The sequence below is a fragment of the Triticum urartu genome, chromosome 5, assembly GCF_003073215.2.
Source record: "Triticum urartu cultivar G1812 chromosome 5, Tu2.1, whole genome shotgun sequence".
Classification (NCBI taxonomy): Eukaryota; Viridiplantae; Streptophyta; class Magnoliopsida; order Poales; family Poaceae; genus Triticum; species Triticum urartu.
Window position 1 is genome coordinate 427,242,604 of NC_053026.1, and position 24,726 is coordinate 427,267,329.

Below are 24,726 nucleotides of genomic sequence, written 5' to 3' on the forward strand. Positions count from 1 at the left end.
TCCAAATTTATTTTATGTTGACATAGAGTGGGACTAATGCCCTTAAGATCATCAAGAGTATATCCAATAGCAGCACGGTGCTTCTTCAGAGTTTTCAATAATCTTTCTTCTTCATGCTCTGAAAGGTTAGCACTAATAATAACATGATATATCTTCTTTTCATCAAGATAAGCATATTTTAGATTATCAGGCAAGGGTTTAAGCTCAAACAAGGGATCGCCCTTAGGTGGAGGAGGATCCCCTAGGATTTCAACATGCAAATTGTGTTTTAGCATAGGTTCTTGTTTAAAGAATACTTCATCTATTTCCCTTCTTTCATTCATAAACATATCATTCTCATGGTCTAGCAAATATTGTTCTAAAGGATCATTAGGAGGTACGGCAATGGAAGAAAGACCAATAATTTCATCCTTACTAGGCAATTCTTCTTCGCGGTGTTGTTTACTAAATTTAGAGAAATTAAACTCATGAGTCATATCATCCAAGCCAATAGTAACAACATTCTTTTCGCAGTCTATCCTAGCATTAACTGTATTCAAGAAGGGTCTACCAAATATAATGGGACAAAAGCTATCTTGTGGAGAACTAAGAACAAGAAAATCAGCAGGATATTTAGTTTTCCCGCGCAAGACTTCAACATCTCTAACAATTCCCATTGCTGAAATAGTATCTCTATTAGCAAGTTTAATTGTGACATCAATATCTTCTAACTCAGCAGGTGCAATTTCATGCTTGATTTCTTTATACAAGTCATAAGGTATAACACTAGCACTAGCACCCATATCACATAAGCCATGATAAGAATGATCTCCTATTTTAACAGAAATAACAGGCACGCCTACCACAGGTCTATGTTTATCTTTAGCACAAGGTTTAGCAATTCTAGCAGTTTCACCGCAGAACTGAATAACATGCCCATCAATATTATCAGACAAGAGCTCTTTAACAATAGCAATATTAGGTTCAACTTTAACTTTCTCAGGAGGTGTATATGTTTTAATATTGCTTTTACGAACCACAGTTGAAGTTTTAGCATGATCCTTTATCCTAACAGGGAAAGGTGGTTTCTCAACATAATAAGTAGGAACAATAGAATCATTATAAGTGACAGTCTTTTCTTCAACTTTAATAGGTGCAGCTACTTTTACTTCTATGGGAGGATGATATTTAAACCACTTCTCCTTAGGGAGATCAACATAAGTAGCAAAAGATTCACAGAAAGAAGCTACTATCTCAGAATCAAGTCCATATTTAGTGCTAAACTTACGGAAAATATCGGTATCCATAAAAGATTTAACACAATCAAACTTAGGTGTCATACCTGACTCCTTACCATTGTCGAGGTCCCAATCTTCATAGTTGTGTTTAATTCTATCCAATAAATCCCATTTGAATTCAATAGCCTTCATCATAAAAGAGCCAGCACAAGAAGTATCAAGCATGGTGCGATTGTTATTAGAAAGCCGAGCATAAATTTTTTGAATAATTGTTTCTCTTGGAAGCTCATGATTGGGGCATGAATATAACATTGATTTAAGCCTCCCCCAAGCTTGAGCGATGCTTTCTCCTTTGCGAGGCCAAAAATTATATATATATATATATATATATATATGTATGTATATATATAATTGTGATCACGATGAACAAGATGCATAGGGTAATACTTTTGATGAAATTCCAATTTCAATCTTCTATAGTTCCATGCTCCCATATCATCACATAGCCTATACCATGTCAATACGTCTCCCTTCAAAGATAAAGGGAAGACCTTCTTCTTAGCAACATCATCGGGAATACCTGCAAGCTTAAATAATCCACAAACTTCATCCACATATATTAGGTGTTCATTAGGATGCTTTTTTCCATCTCCTGTAAAAGGATTAGCTAGTAGTTTTTCTATTATACTCGAAGGATACTCATAAGGAATTTCATTTTCAATAGGTTCAGTAGGTTAAGGAGCAACTCTTTGCTCTACTGGTCGGGGTGAAGATACCCCGAACAAGACCCTCAGAGGATTACTTTCCATAGTAACAAGTGACAGTAAATTTCAGCACACTATATCAATTTTTCCTTACCAAATTCCACCTACCAAAGGTGCTTCACTCCCCGGCAACGGCGCCAGAAAAGAGTCTTGATGACCCACAAGTATAGGGGATCTATCTTAGTCCTTTCGGTAAGTAAGAGTGTCGAACCCAACGAGGACCAGAAGGAAATGATAAACGGTTTTCGGCAAGGTATTCTCTGCAAGTACTGAAATAAGTGGTAACAGATAGTTTTGTGATGAGATAATTTGTAACAAGCAACAAATAATGAAAGTAAATAAAGTGCAGCAAGGTGGCCCAATCCTTTTTGTAGCAAAGGACAAGCCTGGACAAACTCTTATATAAGGAAAATCGCTCCCGAGGACACATGGGAATATCGTCAAGCTAGTTTTCATCATGTTCATATGATTCGCCGGTACTTTGATAATTTGACATGTGGGTGGACCGGTGCTTGGGTGTTGTTCTTACTTGAACAAGCATCCCACTTATGATTAACCTCTATTTCAAGCATCCGCAACTACAACAAAATTATTAAGGTAAACCTAACCATAGCATGAAACATATGGATCCAAATCAGCCCCTTACGAAGCAACACATAAACCAGGGTTTAAGCTTCTGTCACTCTAGCAACCCATCATCTACTTATTACTTCCCAATGCCTTCCTCTAGGCCCAAATAATGGTGAAGTGTTATGTAGTCGACGTTCACATAACACCACTAGAGGCTAGACAACAAACATCTCATCAAAATATGGAACGAATGCCAAATTCACATGACTACTAATAGCAAGACTTCTCCCTTGTCCTCAGGAACAAACGTAACTACTCACAAAGCATAAACATGTTCATAATCAGAGGGGTATTAATATACATATAGGATCTGAACATATGATCTTCCACCAATTAAACCAACTAGCATCAACTACAAGGAGTAATTAACACTACTAGCAACCTACTAGCACCAATCCCGGACTTGGAGACAAGAATTGGATACAAGAGATGAACTAGGGTTTTGAGATGAGATGGTGCTGATGAAGATGTTGATGGAGATTGCCCTCTCCCGATGAGAGGAGCGTTGGTGATGTCGATGGCGATGATTTCCCCTCCGGGAGGGAAGTTTCTCCGGCAGAACAGCTCTACCGGAGCTCTAGATTGGATCCGCCAAGGTTCCGCCTCGTGGCGGCGGAGTTTCGTCCCGAAAGGTTGCTTCTTATTTTTTTATCGACAAAAGACTTCATATAGGAGAAGATGGTCATCGGAGAGCCACCAGGGGGCCCACGAGGTAGGGGGCGCACCCTAGGGGGGGCGCCCCCCACCCTCGTGAGAAGGGTGTGGGCCCCTGGTCTTCATCTTTGGCGAGGATTTTTTATTATTTATTATAAGGTGTTCCATGGAGTTTCAGGACTTTTGGAGTTGTGCAGAATAGGTCTCTAATATTTGCTCCTTTTCCAGCCCAGAATTCCAGCTGTCGGCATTCTCCCTCCTTATGTAAACCTTGTAAAATAAGAGAGAATAGCCATAAGTATTGTGACATAATGTGAAATAATAGCCCTTAATGTAATAAATATTGATATAAAAGCATGATGCAAAATGGACGTATCAGACGCGTCTACTTCACTCAGACGCCCCGCGCATCGTCACTCCATTGAACGCGTTTGCATTGCTCAGACGCCCCGTGCGTCGTCACTCCGCAGGATGCGTCTACACGACTCCGCCGCCCCGCGCGTCGCAATTTGGTTGGTCACCTCATCACCACTCGGCCGCCCCGTGCGTTGCCACTTGGTTGGTCACCTCATCATCACTCGGCTGCCCCAGGCAACGCCACTGGTCACCTCATCACCACTCGACCGCCCCGCACGTCGCCACTGGGTTGGTCACCTCATCACCACTCGGCCATCCCGCGCGTTGCCAGTCGGTTGGTCACCTCATCACCACTCGGCCGCCCCACGCATCGCCACTCGGTTGGTCACCTCATCACCACTCGGCCGTCCTGCACGTCGCCACTCGATTGGTCACCTCATCACCACTCGGCCGCCTGGTGCGTCGCCATTCGATTGGTCACCTCATCACCACTCAGCCACCCCGCGCGTCGTCACTCGGTTGGTCACCTCATCACTACTCGGCCGCCCCGCGTGTCGCAATTTGGTTGGTCACCTCATCACCACTCGGCAATTTGGCTGGTCACCTCATCACCACTCGGCCTCCCCGCGCGTCACCACTTGGTTGGTCACCTCATCACCACTCAGCCGCCCCACGCGTCGCCACTCGGTTGGTCACCTCATCACCGCTCGACCACCCCGCGCGTCGCCAGTCGGTTGGTCACCTCATCACCACTCGGCCGCCCCGCGCGTTGCCCCTTGGTTGGTCACCTCATCACCACTCGGTCGTCCCGCGCGTCGCCACTCGGTTGGTCACCTCATCACCACTTGGCCGCCCGGCGCGTCACCATTCGGTTGGTCACCTCATCACCACTCGGCCGCCCCACGCGTCACCACTCGGTTGGTCACCTCATCACCACTCGGCCGCCCCGCGCATCGCCACTCGATTGGTCACCTCATCACCACTCGGCCGCCCCACGCGTCGCCACTCGGTTGGTCACCTCATCACCACTTGTCCACCCCGCGCCTCACCACTCGGTTGGTCACCTCATCGCCACTCGGCCGCCCCGCGCGTTGCCACTCGGTTGGTCACCTCATAACCACTCGGCCACCCCGTGCGTCGCCACTCGGTTGGTCACCTTGATAACCCACAAGTATAGGGGATCGCAACAGTTTTCGAGGGTAAAGTATTCAACCCAAATTTATTGATTCGACACAAGGGGAGCCAAAGAATACTCTCAAGTATTAGCAGCTGAGTTGTCAATTCAACCACACCTGGAAACTTAATATCTGCAGCAAGGTATTTAATAGCAAAGTAATATGATAGTAGTGGTAACGCTAGCAAAAGGTAACGGTAGTAAAAGTAATGTTTTTGGTATTTTGTAGTGATGATAGCAATAGCAACGGGAAAGTAAATAAGCGAAGAACAATATATGGAAAGCTCGTAGGCAATGGATCAGTGATGGAGAATTATGCCGGATGCGGTTCATCATGTAACAGTCATAACCTAGGGTGACACAGAACTAGCTCCAGTTCATTGATATAATGTAGGCATGTATTCCGAACATAGTCATACGTGCTTATGGAAAAGAACTTGCACGACATCTTTTGTCCTACCCTCCCGTGGCAGCGGGGTCCTTACGGAAACTAAGGGATATTAAGGCCTCCTTTTAATAGAGTAATGGAACAAAGCATTAACACATAGTGAATGCATGAACTCCTCAAACTACGGTCATCACCGGTAAGTATCCCGATTATTGTCACTTCGGGGTTAACGGATCATAACACATAATAGGTGACTATAGACTTGCAAAATAGGATCAAGAACTCTCATATATTGATGAAAACATAATAGGTTCAGATCTGAAATCATGGCACTCGGGCCCTAGTGACAAGCATTAAGCATAGAAAAGTCATAGCAACATCAATCTCAGAACATAGTGGATACTAGGGATCAAACCCTAACAAAACTAACTCGCTTACATGATAGATCCCATCCAACCCATCACCGTCCAGCAAGCCTACGATGGAATTACTCACGCACGGCAGTGAGCATCATGAAATTGGTGATGGAGGATGGTTGTTGATGATGATGGCGATGGATTCCCCTCTTCGGAGCCCCGAACAGACTCCAGGTCAACCCTCCCGAGAGGTTTTAGGGCTTGGCAGCGGCTCCGTATCGTAAAATGCGATGAATTCTTCTCTCTAATTTTTTTCTCCCCGAAACACAATATATAGAGTTGGAGTTGGAGTCGGAGAGGCACCAGGGGGCCCACGAGGTAGGGGGCGCGCCCTAGGGGGCAGGTGGTGGGCCCCCTGGCCTTCATCTTTTGCAGGTATTTTTTTATATTTTCCAAAAAGTTGCTCCGTGAAGTTTCAGGTTGTAACACCCCGGATATGATTTACCCAATATGTAATCCAACTCTTGCCATTTCCGGCGTTAAGTTATTTTATTTTCTCGGGTTCGGGTTTTTGTCTCGTGTGTTGTTGTTGTTGTCATGCATCTCATATCATGCCATCATGTGCATTGCATTTGCATACGTGTTCATCTCTTGCATCCGAGCATTTTCCCCATTGTCCGTTTTGCATTCCGGCGCTCCGTTCTCCTCTGGTGGTCATTTCTACCTTTCTTTCGTGTGTGGGGGTTAAACATTTCCGGATTGGACCGAGACTTGCCAAGCGGCCTTGGTTTACTACCGGTAGACCGCCTGTCAAGTTTCGTACCATTTGGACTTCGTTTGATGCTCCAACGGTTAACCGAGGGACCGAAAATGCCTCGTGTGTGTTGCAGCCCAACATACTTCCAATTTGGCCCAAAACCCACCATAACCATCTCCATCATCTAGAGCGTTCGATCACGATCGCGTGGCCGAAAACCGCACCTCATTTGGACTCTCCTAGCTCCCTCTATCTATAAATAGGTGCACTCCCCCGAAATTCCGGATCCCTAACCCTAAATCCCCTCTCTCCGCGCCGGACAATGTCCATTTCGGTCGGACATTTCTCCGCCGCCGCCCTCGTCCAATAAGGGCGCGCCACACGTCCCGGGCCGGTCCCCACTTTGCCGCACCGCCGCCCGGCCCGCTCGGCCCGCGGGAGGCCCCCGCGGCCCGCTTCCTCGCGCCGCCTCACGCCCGCGAGACCGCCGCCCTCCTCCTGCCGCGTGCCGCCCGCCTCGCCATGGTCGCCATCGCCGGCCACCGCCGCCTCGCCCGGCCACCTCTCCGCCCGCGCCGCCCCGAGCCGGCGCCGCCTCCGCCGCACCGCCCCTTCACCGCCTCCGGCCAGATCCGGTCAAGGGAGGACCGGATCCGGCGACTCCGACCACTTCTGGCCGTCCCCGCGCCTAATCACCTCGCCGGAGCTACAATACCCCGCCGGAGTTCCTCGGTTCGTGCGCCGCCTTGAAACCCTAGATCCGCGAGGTGATGAATTTCTCTAAGTCCCCAAGATTCCAGATTCAGATGCCCTTGTTCATCGTGCCGTAACTTTGCATCTGTAGATCCGTGTTGGGCATATAGCATATCAAAATTTTCGTCTCAGAGAGCACATCATTTCATCTCATTGCATCATTTTCATTTGAGTTCATCTTAATGCCCGAAATGTTGTTGGAAGAGTGCTATTTGAGTTAATTGTCAGATCTGCTGCTCCAATTAGCCTTTTGTCATTTTTGCCATGATTATTGTGTGCATGATCTGCCCATGAGCTCTACATATGTTTTGTTATATGCTTTGTCATCTATCCAGAGGTGCCATCCATGTATTTTTGTGATGTGTGTGGTGACTAGCACAAGCTTGCAAAGTGGTGCATTCGTTAATGCTGATTTCAGGGACTTGGCAATTCCACTAAGTCCTTGATCTGTTTTTATCGTTATGCCATATGTTCATGTTGTTTCCTAGTGATCCGTACCTCTTTTGAGGATGATCAGTAAGGATGATTTGTTAATCTTGCAGTGCTCTATACATCCATGTATTTATTTGCAATTATGGAGCACCCTAGCTTGAGTCAATCGAACTCTACTTTTGTCATTTCGTGAATCTGGGCAGATTGTCTACTTGTTAGCGATTTTGCCGAGGATGTTGTAGTTGACCCGTGCATGCTATGTTATTGTTCTTGCCATGCCTAGCTTGTATTATGTGTATTCTTGACGGGTGTATGCTTAGATTGTCATGACATGCCCTGTAGTGAGTGCATCGAGCTCGTAAACATGCCTACTTGATATCTGTTTTGCATGCTCCAGTTTTTCTCTAAGTCTGTGATCTGATTATGTTTTTGCCATGTTCACATGCTTGCAATTGTATTTTCTGATCCCTTTTGGCTCAAAGTCACTAAGGGACTTTTGTTAAGCTCTTTGAGTAGCTCCATGCCATGCTTTACTTTGCCATGTTCAGGCCCTGTAGCATATAGTTTTCATGCTCCAAAGATCTGAAATTCCAGACAAGTGTTATTTTCACTAAGTCTGAGATCTGTTTACCAATTGCATTTTTGCCATGCTTGTTTGAACCCGTTAATGGATGAATTGGCCGTAGCTTAGTGTTCCTCTTTTGTTAAGCATCATGAATGGATTCCTACCATGTATTTTGTTGCCATGTTTGAGTGTTGTAGCATGTTCATCTTGTTGCTTTTAGATGGTCACTTGCTGTATATCGCAGACCGGTGTCATATTTGTTTTGCTTGCCATTTCCAAACCGTGTCTCCGATTCCGGCGTTCTTTATATCGTTTTCAAGCGAAATCATCTCACCTTTCCAGTGGCACACTTGGATTTCCATGTTGAGGCAAGGGTCAATCATTCCTTGTCAAATCTTGCATATGCATCACATATCGCATAGCATACCATGTTTGCATCATGTTGTTTGAGCTTTGCACGTGGTTGATTGTGTTCTTGTTGCTTGTTTGTCTTGTTTGGGTAGAGCCGGGAGACGAGTTCGCTAACGAGGAGCCCGTTGAGTTTGCTTTCGAGGATCCAGTCAACTCTGACAACTTTGCAGGCAAGATGATCATACCCTCGAAATCACTTCTATCTTTGCTTTGCTAGATGCTCGCTCTTTTGCTATGCCTATGCTACGATGCCTACCACTTGCTTATCATGCCTCCCAAATTGCCATGTCAAATCTCTAACCCACCATGTCCTAGAAAACCGTTGATTGGCTATGTTACCGCTTTTGCTCAGCCTCTCTTATAGCGTTGCTAGTTGCAGGTGAAGCTTGGAGACCGTTCCTTGTTGGAACATTATTTACTTGTTGGGATATCACTATATTATATTGTTATCTTAATGCATCTATATACTTGGTAAAGGGTGGCAGGCTCGGCCTTTTGCCTAGTGTTTTGTTCCACTCTTGCCGCCCTAGTTTCCGTCATATCGGTGTTATGTTCCCAGATTTTGCGTTCCTTACGCGGTTGGGTGATAATGGGAACCCCTTGATAGTTCACCTTGAATAAAACTCTTCCAGCAATGTCCAACCTTGGTTTTACCATTTGCCACCGAGCCTCTTTTTCCCTTGGGTTTCCGGAGCCCGAGGGTCATCTTATTTAAACCCCCCCGGGCCAGTGCTCCTCTGAGTGTTGGTCCACCTCGTCAGCCGCCGGTGGCTACCAGGGGTAACTCTGGGCTGGCCTATCGGAAGTTTGGACAATCTGAATGTGCCCTGAGAACGAGATATGTGCAGCTCTTATCGGGATTTGTCAGCACATTCGGGCGGTGTTGCTGGATTGGTTTTAACTTGTCGAAGTGTCTTGTAGAACCGGGATACCGAGTCTGATCGGAATGTCTCGGGAGAAGGTATATCCTTTGTTGACCGTGAGAGCTTGTCATGGGCTAAGTTGGGACCCCTGCAGGGATTTGAACTTTCGAAAGCCGTGCCCGCGGTTATGGGCAGATGGGAATTTGTTAATGTCCGGTTGTAGATAACATGAACCTTAACTTAATTAAAATGAATCAACTGTGTGAGTTACCGTGATGGTCTCTTCTCGGCGGAGTCTGGGAAGCGAACACGGTGTTGGAGTATTGCTTGCCGCAGGTTGTTCTCTAGATATTCGATCATGCTTTGCCTTCTCTTCTCGCTCTCTTTTGCGAATAGGTTAGCCACCATACATGCTAGTCGCTTGCCGCAGCTCCACATATTTTACCTTGCCTTTCCTATGAGCTTAAATAGTCTTGATCGCGAGGGTGCGAGATTGCTGAGTCCCTGTGGCTCATAGTTTACTTCCAAACCAGATGCAGGGCCAGACGACTTCATTCCAGATGACGCGTTAGAGCTCAAGTGGGAGTTCGACGAGGACTCACACCGTTACTATGTATCTTTCCCTAATGATCAGTAGTGGTGCCCAGTTGGGGCGATCGGGACTGTGTCGCATGTTGGGTTGTTCTTTTATTTTGGCACCGTAGTCGGGCCATGAGTGATTGGTTTATGTAATGCTATTTATGTACTTTGATTGACGTGGCGAGTGTAAGCCAACTATGTTTCTTCCCCTTTTATTATTTATATTACATGGGATGTTGTGAAGATTGCCTAACTTGCGACATTGCTTTCAATGCGGTTATGCCTCTAAGTCGTGACTCGACACGTAGGAGATATAGCCGCATCGAGGGCGTTACACAGGTCATTCCGAGAACGTTTGTTTCTGCACATAAATAACACCATGGTAATTCTGCTGAAAACAGCGTCAGTCCGGGTTAGTTCCATTCAAATCATGCAAGTTAGAGTCCAAAACAAGGGCAAAAGTGTTTGGAAAAGTAGATACGACGGAGATGTATCACACCTCATCACCACTCGGCCACCTCACGTGTCACCACTCGTTGGTCACCTCATCACCGCTCGGCCGCTCCGCGCGTCGCCACTCGGTTGGTCACCTCATCACCACTTGGCCGCCCCGCGCGTCACCATCGGTTGGTCACCTCATCACCACTCGGCCGCTCGTGCGCCTTCAGACAGCTAAGTCATTCTACATGCACTACATTCTGTTATTTCCGCATTCCTGAGTATCCCGTAATTCACACATCACACTCGCTCGGTGGCCACACCATCGAGTGTACCTCTACGCTCCGTTGCTTATTTTCACACACTTGCTTAGTAATGGTTATTTGACTCCCGAGTCCAACTTACATTTTAACGCATACGTCATTCACGAACACCATGCGTTCTTCATTTCGAGTTTGCATCGGTCCTTGGGGCTGCAACTCAGTCGGAACATTGCACTACCTTTTATTTGAGTTCGGTGCTCTAACTCATCAAGTTGGATCCTTCACTTCATCAAGTTCGATCAATTACTTTGCTCTTCTAGACTCTTGTTGGTTCTGAACCAGCAATCCCCTTGCACACCCATCAGTTGTCTATGGGTGTTACTTACACAAATCATTTCAGCACACATCAAATTTCCTCGAAAAATTGTTATGTTGGCTTGTGATATTTTTCATGCACAATTTACACGACCACTCGACGGCCCTATGCACCAACTTCATTGCTACTCAGACTTGGTCACCATACCGGTCTTAGCGCACCACAACACCAACCTTGTCGCTCTGTTGATGTCAAACACATCCGGTCGACCCCTCTGTGGAATCCTCTGCATCGTATCAATGATATAGACCTCATCAGGCATGAGACAGATAAGTCACTTTTTGTAATCAAACTGCACACTTCACTCCTTCACGAGTTTGCCTCTTCCGAGCATCACTCGGAAGCTCCTCCTCACCTTTACCCAATTCTGTCTCGATGAATTACAATTTATCCATTCAAAACTATATTAATCGTGTTCCGGTAGGACCGCGGTCGAAGCCTATAGTATGCTCGGGGGCTATGCCGCACTCGGGGGCTGCAACTCATTCAGAATCACACTCTCCTGAGTGGTCGAGTACTTCGACACCAGTCAGATCCTTCACTTCAATGAGTGCACTCATACCTACCACTTTGTTAAGTTGCATGCCCACTCAGACGCTTTGGACACCATCTTCGTTCCTACTCAGAATCAGTTGGCACACCGGTCATCTTGCACCGCAACCATGTTACACCGACCTCGTCACTGCATCAGCTTCGAAAGCATCCGGCTAACTCCTCCGAGGACCATTTTCGCCGTTCGGTGGCACACGACTTCGCCTTAGCCGCCCCGTGTGCCGTCACTCGGTTGTTTACATCGTCACCTCTCGGCCACCCTGCGCGTTGCCACTTCATTTGTCACATCCTCACCTCTCGGCCGCCCCGCGCGTTGCCACTCAGTTGTGCATGTTTTCACCACTCGGCCGCCCCGCGCATTGCCACTCAGTTGTGCACGTCTTCACTACTCAGCCGCCCCATGCGTCGCCACACCGTTGTTCACATCGTCACCACTCGGCCGCCCCGCGCGTCACTACTCGGTTGTGCATGTCTTCACCACTCCACCGCCCCGCGCGTCGCCACTCGGTTGTGCACGTCTTCACCACTCGGCCGTCCCGCGCGTCGCCACTCGGTTGTGCATGTCTTCACCACTCAGCCGCCTCGCGTGTCGCCACTCGGTTGTGCACGTCTTCACCACTCGGCTGCCCCGCGCCTCGTCACTCGGTTGTGCACATCTTCACCACTCGGCCGCCCCGCGTCGCCACTCAGTTGTGCATGTCTTCACCACTCGGCCTCCCCGTGTGTCGCCACTCGGTTGTGCATGTCTTCACCACTCGGCCGCCCCGCGCGTCGTCACTCGGTTGTACATGTCCTCACCCCTCAGCCGCCCCGCGCGTCATCACTCGGTTGTACATGTCCTCACCCCTCAGCCGCCCCACGCGTCATGATCAGTTGGACATGTCTTCAGCACTACACCCCCAACACGGGAATGACTAGGTTACTCATATGATCAAACCTCATACCGCACTCTGTAGCAAGCTTACCTCTTTCGAGCATCACTCAGGGGCTGCGCACAGCCGTGGGCTATACCGCCCTCAGGGCTTGCACTCATTTGATCAACCTGTTGATCACATCATGAATATTTCTCTAACCATACATGCTCGGTCTGCCGAAGATCTATGAGGGTAGCACCGTCCACTCGGACGATCGCCCAAATCATTACCTGGAGTCATCTTCGGGACCGCAAAAGGGTGAAAACGACGCTCCTCTACGGATACACTTGGCCCTTATTCTTGGCTCCAAGGCATGAGTTTCACAAACTTGGACTCAGAGATGGCATGTGTTGGTGTTCCCCCGGGATAATGAGTGGCCTCTCTCCGGAGAGTTAGCCCACACACTAGCCTTACCACTCGGGTTTCATGGCACGTCCACATTGGACCACTAGTATATCTCCTCCGGGAGACATACGAGTGCCACCAAGTTTTTCCTTGCAGTCAACATACCCCGATCAGTCGGGAAGCACGTGTACTCTTACAAATACCCCTTTCCTGCAAAAGCGAACGGTCAATGTAAGAAGTACTACTAAAACGATTACTCCCTGGAGTGTCCAGCTTTTTTCTACAGTCGACAGTTTCAAGGCCGAATTCATTCATCGTGCCGAGTGCACGAAGATTCACTTGATTGATCCATTTCCAAGTTGAATTTTTTTATCGTGCCAAGTGCACAAAGATCAGTCCGACTGACTCAGCTCCAGGCTGAGCTTATTTACCATGCCAAGCAATTGAAGATCCACCCGATTGACTCGATGTCAAACTAAGATATCTACTGTACTGACTGCATGGAGGTTTACCAGGAGACTTATACCCTCTGCCAGACTCATCTAGTCTGACAAAGGCTCGGGGACTACACCTAGTGGGTGCACTCAGCATGCCCCCACTGGAAGGGAACTCAGAAAGAAACATTTTGCTCGGTCAAGACCAGCTCTAGATCACTCAAGTACTACTCGACTTCCGAGTCAGAGAGGAACAAGTTCGATCATAACCAACTAAGAAGATTTTTTAATTCTCTCAGACCCGCGCCGACTGCCCGCAGTCGACGGCGGTCTCGGGGACTACACCCAATGGGTGCACTCAGCGGGCCCCCACTGGAGTAATCTCCACTCGGTACGGCCTGACCGTCTGAGTGACGAATAACAAACATGCAATTTCTAAGGCTCCCCTCAGCTACCCAAAAAGAAAATGCTATAATTGAGTTTAACGCTCCTCCGTGGACCTGTTTTGAGCCTTCTTCTAGGACTCAAAGCGTGAAACTCATAAGTATGGATCTAGAGCCGACTCGTATTGACGTTCCTCCGGGATAAGAATGGCATCTCTCTGAGAGAGCAGTCCATGCATCGATCTTGTTGCCTGGATTTAATGACACATCCATACTCTGATCACAAGTTAACTGTTGGGGAACGCAGTAATTTCAAAAAAAATCCTAAGCACACGCAAGATCATGGTGATGCATAGCAACGAGAGGGAAGAGTGTTGTCTACGTACCCTCGTAGACCGTAAGCGGAAGCGTTATGACAACGTGGTTAATGTAGTCGTATGTCTTCACGATCAAACGATCCTAGCACCGAAGGTACGACACCTCCGTGATCTACACACGTTCGGCTCGATGACGTCCCACGAACTCACGATCCAGTAGAGTGTCGAGGGAGAGCTTCGTCAGCACGACGACGTGATGGCGGTGATGATGATGCTACCAGAACATGGCTTTGCCTAAGCACTGCTACGATATGACCGAGGTGGATTATGGTGGAGGGGGCACATCACACGGCTAAGAGATCAATGATCAACTTGTGTGTCTATGGGGTGCCCCCTCCCCCGTATATAAAGGAGTGGAGGAGGGGGAGGGGGCCGGCCTCCTAGGCGCGCCCCAAGGGGAGTCCTACTCCCACCGGGAGTAGGATTCCACCCCCCCTTCCCTAGTTGGATTAGGAAAGAAGGAAGGGGGAGGAAGGAGGAAGGAAAGGGGGGCCGGACCCCCTCCCAATTCGGATTGGGCTTGGGGGCCCTCCTTTGCTACCTTCTCCTCTCTCCCACTATGGCCCAATAAGGCCCATATACCTCCCGGGGGGTTCCGGTAACCTCCCGGTACATCGGTAAATGCCCGATCTCACCCGGAACCATTCCGATGTCCAAATATAGTCATCCAATATATCGATGTTTATGTCTCGACCATTTCGAGACTCCTCGTCATGTCCATGATGATATCCGGGACTCCGAACTACCTTTAGTACATCAAAACACAAAAACTCATAGTACGATCGTCACTGAACGTTAAGTGTGCGGACCCTACGGGTTCAAGAACTATGTAGACATGACCGAGACACGTCTCCGGTCAATAACCAATAGCGGAACCTGGATGCTCATATTGGTTCCTACATATTCTACGAAGATCTTTATCGGTCAAACCGCATAACGATATACGTTGTTCCCTTTGTCATCAATATGTTACTTGCCCGAGATTTGATTGTCGGTATCTCAATACCTAGTTCAATCTCGTTATCGGCAAGTCTCTTTACTCGTTCCGTAATGCTACATCTCGTAACTAACTCATTAGCTACATTGCTTGCAAGGCTTATAGTGATGTACATTACCGAGAGGGCCCAGAGATACCTCTCCGATAATCGGAGTGACAAATCCTAATCTCGATCTATGCCAACTCAACAAACACCATCGGAGACACCTGTAGAGCACCTTTATAATCACCCAGTTACATTGTGACGTTTGGTAGCACACAGAGTGTTCCTCCGGTATTCGGGAGTTGCATTATCTCATAGTCATAGGAACATGTATAAGTTATGGAGAAAGCAATAGCAACAAACTAAACGATCATCGTGCTAAGCTAACGGATGGGTCAAGTCAATCACATCATTCTCTAATGATGTGATCCCGTTAATCACATGACAACTCATGTCTATGGTTAGGAAACATAACCATCATTGATTCAATGAGCTAGTTAAGTAGAGGCAAACTAGTGACACTCTGTTTGTCTATGTATTCACACATGTACTAAGTTTCCGGTTAATACAATTCTAGCATGAATAATAAACATTTATCATGATATAAGGAAATATAAATAACAACTTTATTATTGCCTCTAGGGCATATTTCCTTCATTAACCTCTTCCGAGAGATGATCGAATGTCATCAAGTTGCTCCTCGCGGGCATTTACCCTAGATCAGTCGAGAAGCGCAGTGCCAGAATCCATTGAGGTTTTGTTCAAACCTTGGTTGTCTGAATGCACGATGACGGGTACCGAGTATTTCCGTAACCACTCAGGCCAAATTGTGTCTTTCACAAACTTGTTCTGCAAAATCACAACCGATTCGGGGGCTAATGTTGAGGACACACATAACAGGTAGGCCCACGAAGGGTCAAAATATCACAAAGCATGGGGTCCACACATGAGGTGGGTCCAGATAAATCTCATTCATACATACTATCCACTCGGACATATCGGCGTACCATCCACTCGAATGGCAGGCAACCACCCGGAAGTATGATTCACTCGGATATGCGAAGACCAACAGTCGGCAAGGCGGTCAAAGCATCATACTAGTAGTAGGCTAACATTATGGCATTCATGCTCCACCTTGTAACATAAGGGGTGAGGGGGTGGCACACTCTATATAAGCCACCCCACCACTAGACTCAAGGGAGGTTCTCATTTCTTCTTCCTCTACTCTCTCACCATTAGTCTCAGGACTTAGCTCTGACATGGGGATCCGTTCTCCTCTCTCTCTCTCTCATTGTAATCCCCGGATACATACACAGATTAAACAAAGTCTCTCTGGAGCACGAGGCGTAGGGCTGTTATGTCCACCATGAGAGGCCCGAACTCGCTAAAACCACCATGTTGCCCATTTGCATGTCGATAGATCATGCTCCTTTACCCTATCCCTTATTATTGTCGGAATCGTTCCCACGACAGGGGGGGGGGTCGATGGTGAGACTAAGGGGGTTTAATAGGGTGACCGAACCGGAGAGAGGTGACCCAATTCCCCCCGCCGTTTTTTCAGGAACACACGTGATTTCAATGCCTCGTTCCAATTCCATGCACGCCAAGCGCCTGGCTGAGAGGAAACCGCCGATTCAGCCGTTCTGAGCGGGCTTGGTTGGGAGGTGCTTTAAGTTTAGTGTGGGCCGAGATTTGGGTGCAGGCCAGGCAACCGAACGGGTCCAAGGCGCATCCCCAAGTCCTGGTTGAGGAGTATGCAGGCAACCAAACTCGTCCTTAACGGTGCTCGCATCACCTCATCGTTCACCACCATATATATCAGCGAATTGATCTACCCCTACATCTGTGACTTCGTGAACTTTAAACCCGTCGTCATGAACTAATACTGAAGTTGTTTTCATTTCAATCTAAGACTAAATTTGAATATTTTATACAGGAATACACAAATTTGACATTAAATGTCAAAATTTTGCAACCATTTGAAAAAAGCTATATTTATTTTCCTAAAGCCAATTTAAGAACAACACATAAAACATAGTGTGAACATGCGGAGTGCGGCCTTGGAAAACGATACCCACCTGACCTATCATGCAACAATATGCGAGTGATCATAACTCGAAGGCCGTGTCGCCTGTTGGATGCAAGATCCGTCATGCCGGATGCCAACCCTAGGAACAAATTAAGACATATATAATCTAAGCTCCTTGGCCATGGCAAGACGGATACTCTCTCCAATTCATATTAATTGCCGCTCACATGAGCGGAGCGGCAATTAATATGGAACGGAGGGAGTAGCTCTTTCTCTTGTTCATGCCATCGCAAGAAAACAGTACCATCGAGAAAGTTTCTTCAGACTTGGGAGTTGTATTGTCACTGATGCGTGTGGGCGTGTTGTTACGATTTTTGTTCTTTCTTTTCTAAACTGATAACCTGGCAATCCTCTTTAAACAGATTGAGTCCATTAGACTCTGGTTTAAAGAAAGAAAAAAAATCTTTTTGAATATTATTATTCGAAAATCTAATCTTAAGAAATTCTAATCTGTGGTAGTCTTTGCCATGAAACTGGGAAACCCGTACGATTTCCATGTGTGGCGTGGCCGTATCTTATACAGGTGTGCTCCACAAAACCTCGTCGCGGGTCTGGATTCTGGACCACCCACCGAACCGCCCGCCGGCGATAGCAGCCGCCGCCAATGGCCGCCGTCTCGACGGCCCAAATCCCCCCATTCCTCACCACCCCCATTTTCCAGTCCTCGCTTCTCTTCCTGCCCACAGCACGGCGGCCCCCAACCTCGCCGGCCTACGCCGACCGCCCTGCTCTTGCGGTCGCGTGTCCTCGCCCCGGTGGAACCCACAGGACTCAGGCTGCCCAGCTCGTTCTCCCTGCCTGTGCTGCCGCTTCGTACTCCTCGGCGAGCGCGGCAGAAGGTACTGTACGTAATCAAATTGGGGCTGTGCTGTACTGTTGGCTTGAGCTCTTGAAGTAATTGTTACAGTTGTAAGTATGCTTTTGAAGGGGATGAAGGCATGTCTGACCCGGAGCTGAGGCTGGTGCTGGAGCTTGCCACCGACGACGAGCTGCTGGAACTGGAGGAGATCCTCTATGGTACCAGGTGTGGGGCTCGAGCTTACTGATTGTTCCAATGCTGTTTACTGTTTAGCACTGAGATAACTGATTGTTTGGTTTGGATCATAGTGATGGGTTTCACGAGACAGAGTTGAATTCGCTAGTTTGGAGTTTGGTTAATAGTGTGCATATATAATCTGCTGCGATGTACTAGTTGTTTTGGAGTTTTTGGCTGCCTCTTTTGGTTCCTACCGTTGGTTATGACGGCAAGCATGCTTTGCTGCACAATTAGTCAAATATATCTAGTTGCTTGATTACAAAGTAGTAACGCTAACCGCATTCAAATTATGGACAAAGAGGATCAGATCTGTGAATTTACACAGAATAGTGTTACTTTTGTTTTAGAAATAATTTAATTAAACTCTTTGGCAAAAGAGTTAATTATGGCCAAAGAGGATCAGATCTGTGAATTTACTTTTGTAACGCTAACTAGATCATGTTTATTTGGAAATGATTAAAATGTCATCTCCTTTGTTTCTTTTTCCATCTACTGATTTTTGAAACCATCATGGTTTTTCTCTTGAGTTTTCTTTATTGTGCTGACTGATTCAGTTAGACCTGATCACTTTCCTGTGTTTGTATAATGGGACTGCTACAAAAAGCTGTTGTGCAATATCTACCTGTCATATTCCAATGATTCACATTGTGAGCATAAGCTTTGGTTCTGTGTCTCCTTATTCTTCAGCTATTTCAGCCCAGTGCTAAAATCAATTGGAAAAAGGCCGAATACCGTTTCTATTGTTGCTTTGGATGATATCGAGGAGAGAGATCTTTTCATCTCAAAATTGGAGTCGAGGTTCTTGTATCTTGCTGCAGATGCACGCTCAGTTCTAAGGTCAGTCAAGTAGGCTTTGATCCCTATATCATGCAAAAATGTATCCCTGATTATATTAATTACCCTGTAGAAGTCGACCTGATATGGTTTGCTACCTTTTTGAATGTTTGTACTTGTACAATCGTTCTTCATAGGGGCTGGAGGCCATCATACAGGAATGTCTTACTTCAAGTAAGAAGAGAACTTGGTGTTCAATGCTCCAGTAAATTATGTAGTGCAGACCTGGAGGCAGAAATATTTCTACACCTCCTGGATGAATATTCGAGGTATGTACATCTTATTTTGGGGAAGTATAAGGATGCCCGAACACAAATTTCCCTGGGGTATATGAAAATAGCTATGTAACCAGATACGCTGCAATCTGTTTCCTTTTAAACGGATATATATAGTTATACACACTGCAATCTATTAACTAGTAATCGGCGCTATTGCAGTTTCATATTCATTAATTTCTTTTGTGTTTGAAACTTCTAAGACCTATACTCTCTCTTTGCCACTCTAGTGGTCTTGAATACTAAATTGTTTCTGCATTTAGCCGTCAGAAAGGATCATTTTCATTTCCATGGGATAAACAGAAATCTCCAAAAGAAAACCCTAGCATTGAAGTAAACAACTGGAAGGTGCTTAGTGACACTGCTTGGAGGATTGGAGCAAAGGGACTAGAAAGTACATTCTTGAAGGTTAGTTGTGGTTACTTCTTCTCATTTCTTTGTGACCTTTCACTTCTTTGGCTAATTTCATTTGTTCTTTGATATGGAAGGGTGGCAGTGCATTGACTGTGAAAACAATCTATGAATCGGTATGAAAAAGTTTATTTGTTGGAAGATCAAATTCTGCTACTTCTAGTTCTCACAACACCGTTGTTTATTAATGTTACTTACCATTATGGTAGTTAGCCAAGAGACTATCTGGAAAACTGCTGATGGAGACAGCTAATTATGAGATTAAGAAAGAACTTGTTAAGCAGGTATACCTATTTTAATTGATTCTTTTGGTTTGTTGCTCCTGAATTTTTAATTATTTTGTGGTCATCGCTAGCGCAATAGATAGAACTTCATATCTGTGTTTGCCTAGTATAAGCTCTTGTTCTATTTCCCCGTCTGGAAAATGCATTGGCAAAGCTTGATATTTAGACCAACCGTGTTTGCATGTTACAACTGATATTCACTACTATCTTAATATAATATCCTCCAGAAGTAATGCCTTTACCATTTCTAGGGTGGCCGATTAGCTGCTGTTAACCTTGAATCCAGAGCTGGCTTGCTTGCAGCTAGGCAGGTAATACCATATTTTTATCTTCATTCTATTCCTCAGTGAGCTAGTATGCCCAAAGTGTGTAGGAGGCAGCTGCTTTTGTACATCAATATTGGCATTGTACCCACGTTTTTTGTCGAAGTTCGTACATACAGATGTCAAGTTTTAACAATCCTCTTGAATGTATGCAGGGTTTGGCTCGTGCAGCATCTAGATATGTTGGCCTTAGGAGTTTCATGAGTTTACTTGGACCAATGTATGTTTATTCTAATATTCTCTAGTATATTTTCATAAACCTTTCGTTGCTGTTACCGCCTTATTTTTCTGGCTGTCAATATCTATCTTACACCATGATCTGATCAAATTAAATTCCCCTTTGCTTGCACATGGAGTATTTTGCCTGTAAGTCGCCTGCTAACTGCTCTGCGCTTACACTTGACTGTCACACAGAATGTGGGGCACACTCTTGGCTGATATTGTGATCCAAATGCTCGGGACAGATTATGCTAGGATTGTGCAGGCAATCTACGCTTTTGCTCAGGTGAGGTTCACTTTATCATCCTTCTCAGGTCTCAGTAGCTGCATTGATTCATATGTCGCCTTTGTTACAGATTCGGCTCACTCGGTCGTGTTACCTAGAATCTCATGAAGACTGACAAGAGCACAATCATTACCGGACAAGCCTAACTGAGCACTCTGATCTTGTCCACCATTACAGCTCCATAGTGTACATTCTGATCGCGCAGATCGTTTCTGGCCGCATTACTTCACGAAGCTCTGCACCTCTGGGTAGTGCATAGATAACAGAGCAATTGGCAGATGGTAGGTAGCAAGGGCAGAGAAGAACAGCAACAGTTCAGCCCTTCAAATTCAGATGCGAGAATTTGATTGTAAAGCCTAGGAAAAACAGCATAGTGTCAGGATTGAAACTGTGTATTAGTAGTACTAGTAGTACTTGACAAATAGCTCACGATAGACATTTGGGCCACCTACTCTCCGAAGGCGGTAGTTGCGGATGAATATACATCGACTTCACACTTCCACGGGGTCCGAAGTTGTAGAACATGCATTCCATTCTGTCCCGGTTAAACAATGTAAAATAACGGCTCCCCTCGTCTTAAACTACTGCGCCCTTCCTTTCAGTTAGGCAAGGCGTACTTCGTTGGCATTACTTCATGCTCATACCAGCCATCCATATATCTTAAGACACATGATATGGTTGCATCGCATTTGCATATAGCACCCTGTGCCGATCACCGATGTTTTTCCCCCTCGCGACGTTCATCGGAGCAGTATCTATCCACTCCCTTCGTCCCAAAATTCTTGTCTTAGATTTGTCTATATACAGATGTATCTAACTAGTTTAGATGCTGGTTTTGCTTAGGACATAAGATATCTGTGATATGTGCCTCACCGTCAACAAGTGCACTGGTGATTTTGGCAACCTGAAGATGGTCGTGCAAAGTTTTTACTAAACTTTACATGTGAGAACGCGAGGTGCTGTGTGCAAAGTTTCAATAGGAGACGAGCCATGCTGTGAATGAGCGCCATGTCTAGCTAGTGGTCTAGAAGGATGCATGGTCCATTGTTTATAGAGCTCGGCTCTCACCAGACCGCCGAAGCTTTCTAAATCCCGGGCATTTACCGCGTGAGAAGGAGCCGAAGGAACCGCTGCATGATCGGCACCATAAAGTGCGGCGCGGTCCAGTCCACGCCAACACCCGTCTTCTCTAGGGGTCGGGCGCGGCGACATGGCTGCTAAGATGGTGATCAGCCTGGGGGGCTCGCGGCGGCGGAAGCGCGGCGAGGTGCTGTTCCGGTTCGACTCCTTCTGCCAGCCCGGCTACCCGGCGCAGCTCGCCGGCGCGTTCCGGGACAACGTCAGGACCCTGCTCGGGCTCGCGCACCTGGAGGCCGGCGTCCAGGGGGAGACCAGGTGCTGGTCGTTCCAGCTCGAGCTGCACCGCCACCCGCCCACCGTCGTCAGGCTCTTCGTCGTCGAGGAGGAGGTCGCCGCCTCGCCGCACCGCCAGTGCCACCTCTGCCGTGTCATCGGTACAATACAGGCTTTGCATAACCATTGCACGCACGAACGCACGCGATTAGTCTGTCACGGGGAGATGATCGGTCGCGTCCGTGTCGCAGGTTGGGGTCGGCACCTGATATGCAGCAAGAGGTTTCACTTCGTGCTGCCCAAGAGGGAGTCCTCCGTGGAGACCGACGGGCTGTGCTACGGGATCGGCCACGGTGGCGGCGGCGCCGAGAAGGCGTCGAAAGGGACGGCGACCTCCAGGGGCCACCTGCTGCACGGCATCGTGCACCTCAACGGCTACGGCCACCTCGTCGCCCTCCACGGCTTCGAGGGCGGCTCCGACTTCGTCTCCGGCCACCAGATCATGGACCTCTGGGACCGCATATGCTCAGCCTTGCACGTAAGGTATATACGTATGCCTGTGACGTTGCAACGTACGTACGTACTCGTAGTATATATCGAACGCAAACGTATGTGTATATGCTCTGCATGAGCGAGCGATGAGTTCTCACTCACGTGCACTCACTCAACCTATGCTGTGCGTTGCAAGGACGGTGAGCCTTGTGGACACGGCGAGGAAAGGGCACATGGTGCTCAGGCTGCTGCACGGCGTCGCGTACGGCGACACATGGTTCGGCCGGTGGGGCTACAGGTACGGCCGCCCGAGCTACGGCGTCGCGCTGCAGTCGTACCAGCAGTCCCTCCACGCGCTCCAGTCCATACCGCTCTGCGTGCTCGTGCCGCACCTCTCCTGCTTCAGCCAGGAGCTCCCCATGGTGGTCACCAAGTACCAGGCCATCAGCGGCCACAAGCTGCTCAACCTCGGCGACCTCCTCCGCTTCATGCTCGAGCTCCGGACCCGCCTGCCGGCCACCTCCGTCACCGCGATGGACTACCGCGGCATCATGTCCGACGCGTCGTGCCGGTGGTCGGCCAAGCGCGTGGACATGGCGGCCCGCGCCGTCGTGGACGCGCTCCGCCGGTCCGAGGCGCCGGCCGCGCGGTGGGTCACGCGGCAAGAGGTGCGCGACGCGGCGCGCACCTACATCGGCGACACGGGCCTCCTCGACTTCGTGCTCAAGTCCCTCGGCAACCACATCGTTGGCAACTATGTGGTGCGGCGCGCCATGAACCCGGTGACCAAGGTGCTCGAGTACTGCCTGGAGGACGTGTCCAGCGTGCTCCCGGCGGCGGTCGGAGCAGGAGCCGGCGTGCCGCCGGGCCACGGCAAGATGAGGGTGCGGTTCCACCTCACCAGGGCACAGCTCATGAGAGACCTTGTGCACCTGTACAGGCACGTGCTCAAGGAGCCGAGCCAGGCGCTCACCACCGGCGCGTTCGGCGCGATCCCGGTGGCGGTAAGGATGGTCTTGGACATCAAACACTTCGTCAAGGACTACCACGAAGGGATGGCTGCCACCAACAGCGGCGTAGTCGGGCATGTCTACATCAGCCTTTGCTGCACCTTGATCGTGAGGAACGGGAGCCCGGAGCTGGTTCCGCCGTACGAGACGGTGACCGTGCCGGCGCATGCCACCGTGGGCGAACTCAAGTGGGAAGTGCAGAGGCTGTTCAGAGATATGTACCTCGGCCTGAGGACCTTCACGGCTGAGTGCGTCGTGGGGATCGGCGCCGGCCTAGAGGCCAGCCCGGCGCTCGGACTGATCGGCGTGGGGAGCACCGTCGTGGTCGAAGGGGTGGTCGGCGAGCAGCAGGAACCGGCCGAGGAGGGCGACCAGAGGAAGAAAGCGGCTACCGTGTGCGAGGGGGGCGGCGACGTCGGAGAGAGGGTCGTAGACTGCGTATGTGGCGCGGACGACGACGACGGCGAGCGCATGGCGTGCTGCGACATCTGCGAGGCATGGCAGCACACGCGGTGCGCCGGGGTCGCGGACACGGAGGACGTCCCGCACGTCTTCCTCTGCAGCCGGTGCGACAACGACGTGGCTTCGTTCCCGGCCTTGAACTGCTAGAAGCTGCTCGGTACCGCATACCACAATCGCTGCTAGTCTATCTACGTGTAGTATGACCGAGGACTTCAACTGTTTATATTGTCTTTTTTTTTCGAAAAAAAAAAGATTGTCCCGGCCTTTGCATCACAATGATGCATGCAACAATATTATTAACTGAAGTCCTCAGTAAGTATGCAGTACGTTACAAAAACTTAAAAATAGTTGTAAAAAAACAACAAAGCCACAATTGGCAAAAAAAGACAAGATGCCTATACAACTATCCTATTGTTGGATTGTCGTCCAAACCGATTGTAGGTATCCCGCGGGGAATGTATAGGGTGCCCCATCCTTGGAGTCCACACATTTTAAAATGTTCATAAAATTTTGAAAAAAATCTAGCACATTCACACAACATCAATGCATGTTATCACAAAATTTTAAATCAAAATTCAAAACATTGCTCGAGATACAAAAATGATAAATTTAACATCAATGTGATAATAGGCCAAATCTCAAGCTCAACTTATGTCATGTACTAGTTACTGTCGAATCTGTCATATATGT

The 24,726-nt window shown here is 48.0% G+C and overlaps 2 protein-coding genes across 3 annotated transcripts; both read left to right on the forward strand.

Moving 5' to 3' along the window:
• The first annotated feature begins 17,545 nt into the window (after positions 1-17,545).
• On the forward strand, positions 17,546-21,300 carry LOC125509518. 2 transcript variants are annotated; one of them, XM_048674500.1, is made up of 11 exons: positions 17,546-17,895; positions 17,966-18,075; positions 18,775-18,924; positions 19,059-19,190; positions 19,460-19,604; positions 19,685-19,723; positions 19,817-19,891; positions 20,143-20,202; positions 20,370-20,434; positions 20,629-20,719; positions 20,790-21,300. In XM_048674500.1, exons 1-11 carry the CDS (start codon positions 17,656-17,658, stop codon positions 20,832-20,834), a joined length of 1,152 nt encoding a protein of 383 aa, XP_048530457.1. In that variant the 5' UTR covers positions 17,546-17,655; the 3' UTR covers positions 20,835-21,300. The 2 variants fall into 2 exon arrangements, with proteins under 2 accessions (XP_048530457.1, XP_048530458.1); XM_048674501.1 differs by having other exon boundaries at positions 17,547-17,890; positions 17,979-18,075.
• A 143-nt stretch (positions 21,301-21,443) lies between these two features.
• LOC125509517 (PHD finger protein PERSISTENT TAPETAL CELL 1) lies at positions 21,444-24,235 on the forward strand. The gene is made up of 3 exons (XM_048674499.1): positions 21,444-22,233; positions 22,324-22,615; positions 22,761-24,235. Exons 1-3 carry the CDS (start codon positions 21,930-21,932, stop codon positions 24,181-24,183), a joined length of 2,019 nt encoding a protein of 672 aa, XP_048530456.1. The 5' UTR covers positions 21,444-21,929; the 3' UTR covers positions 24,184-24,235.
• The last annotated feature ends 491 nt before the right edge of the window (positions 24,236-24,726 follow it).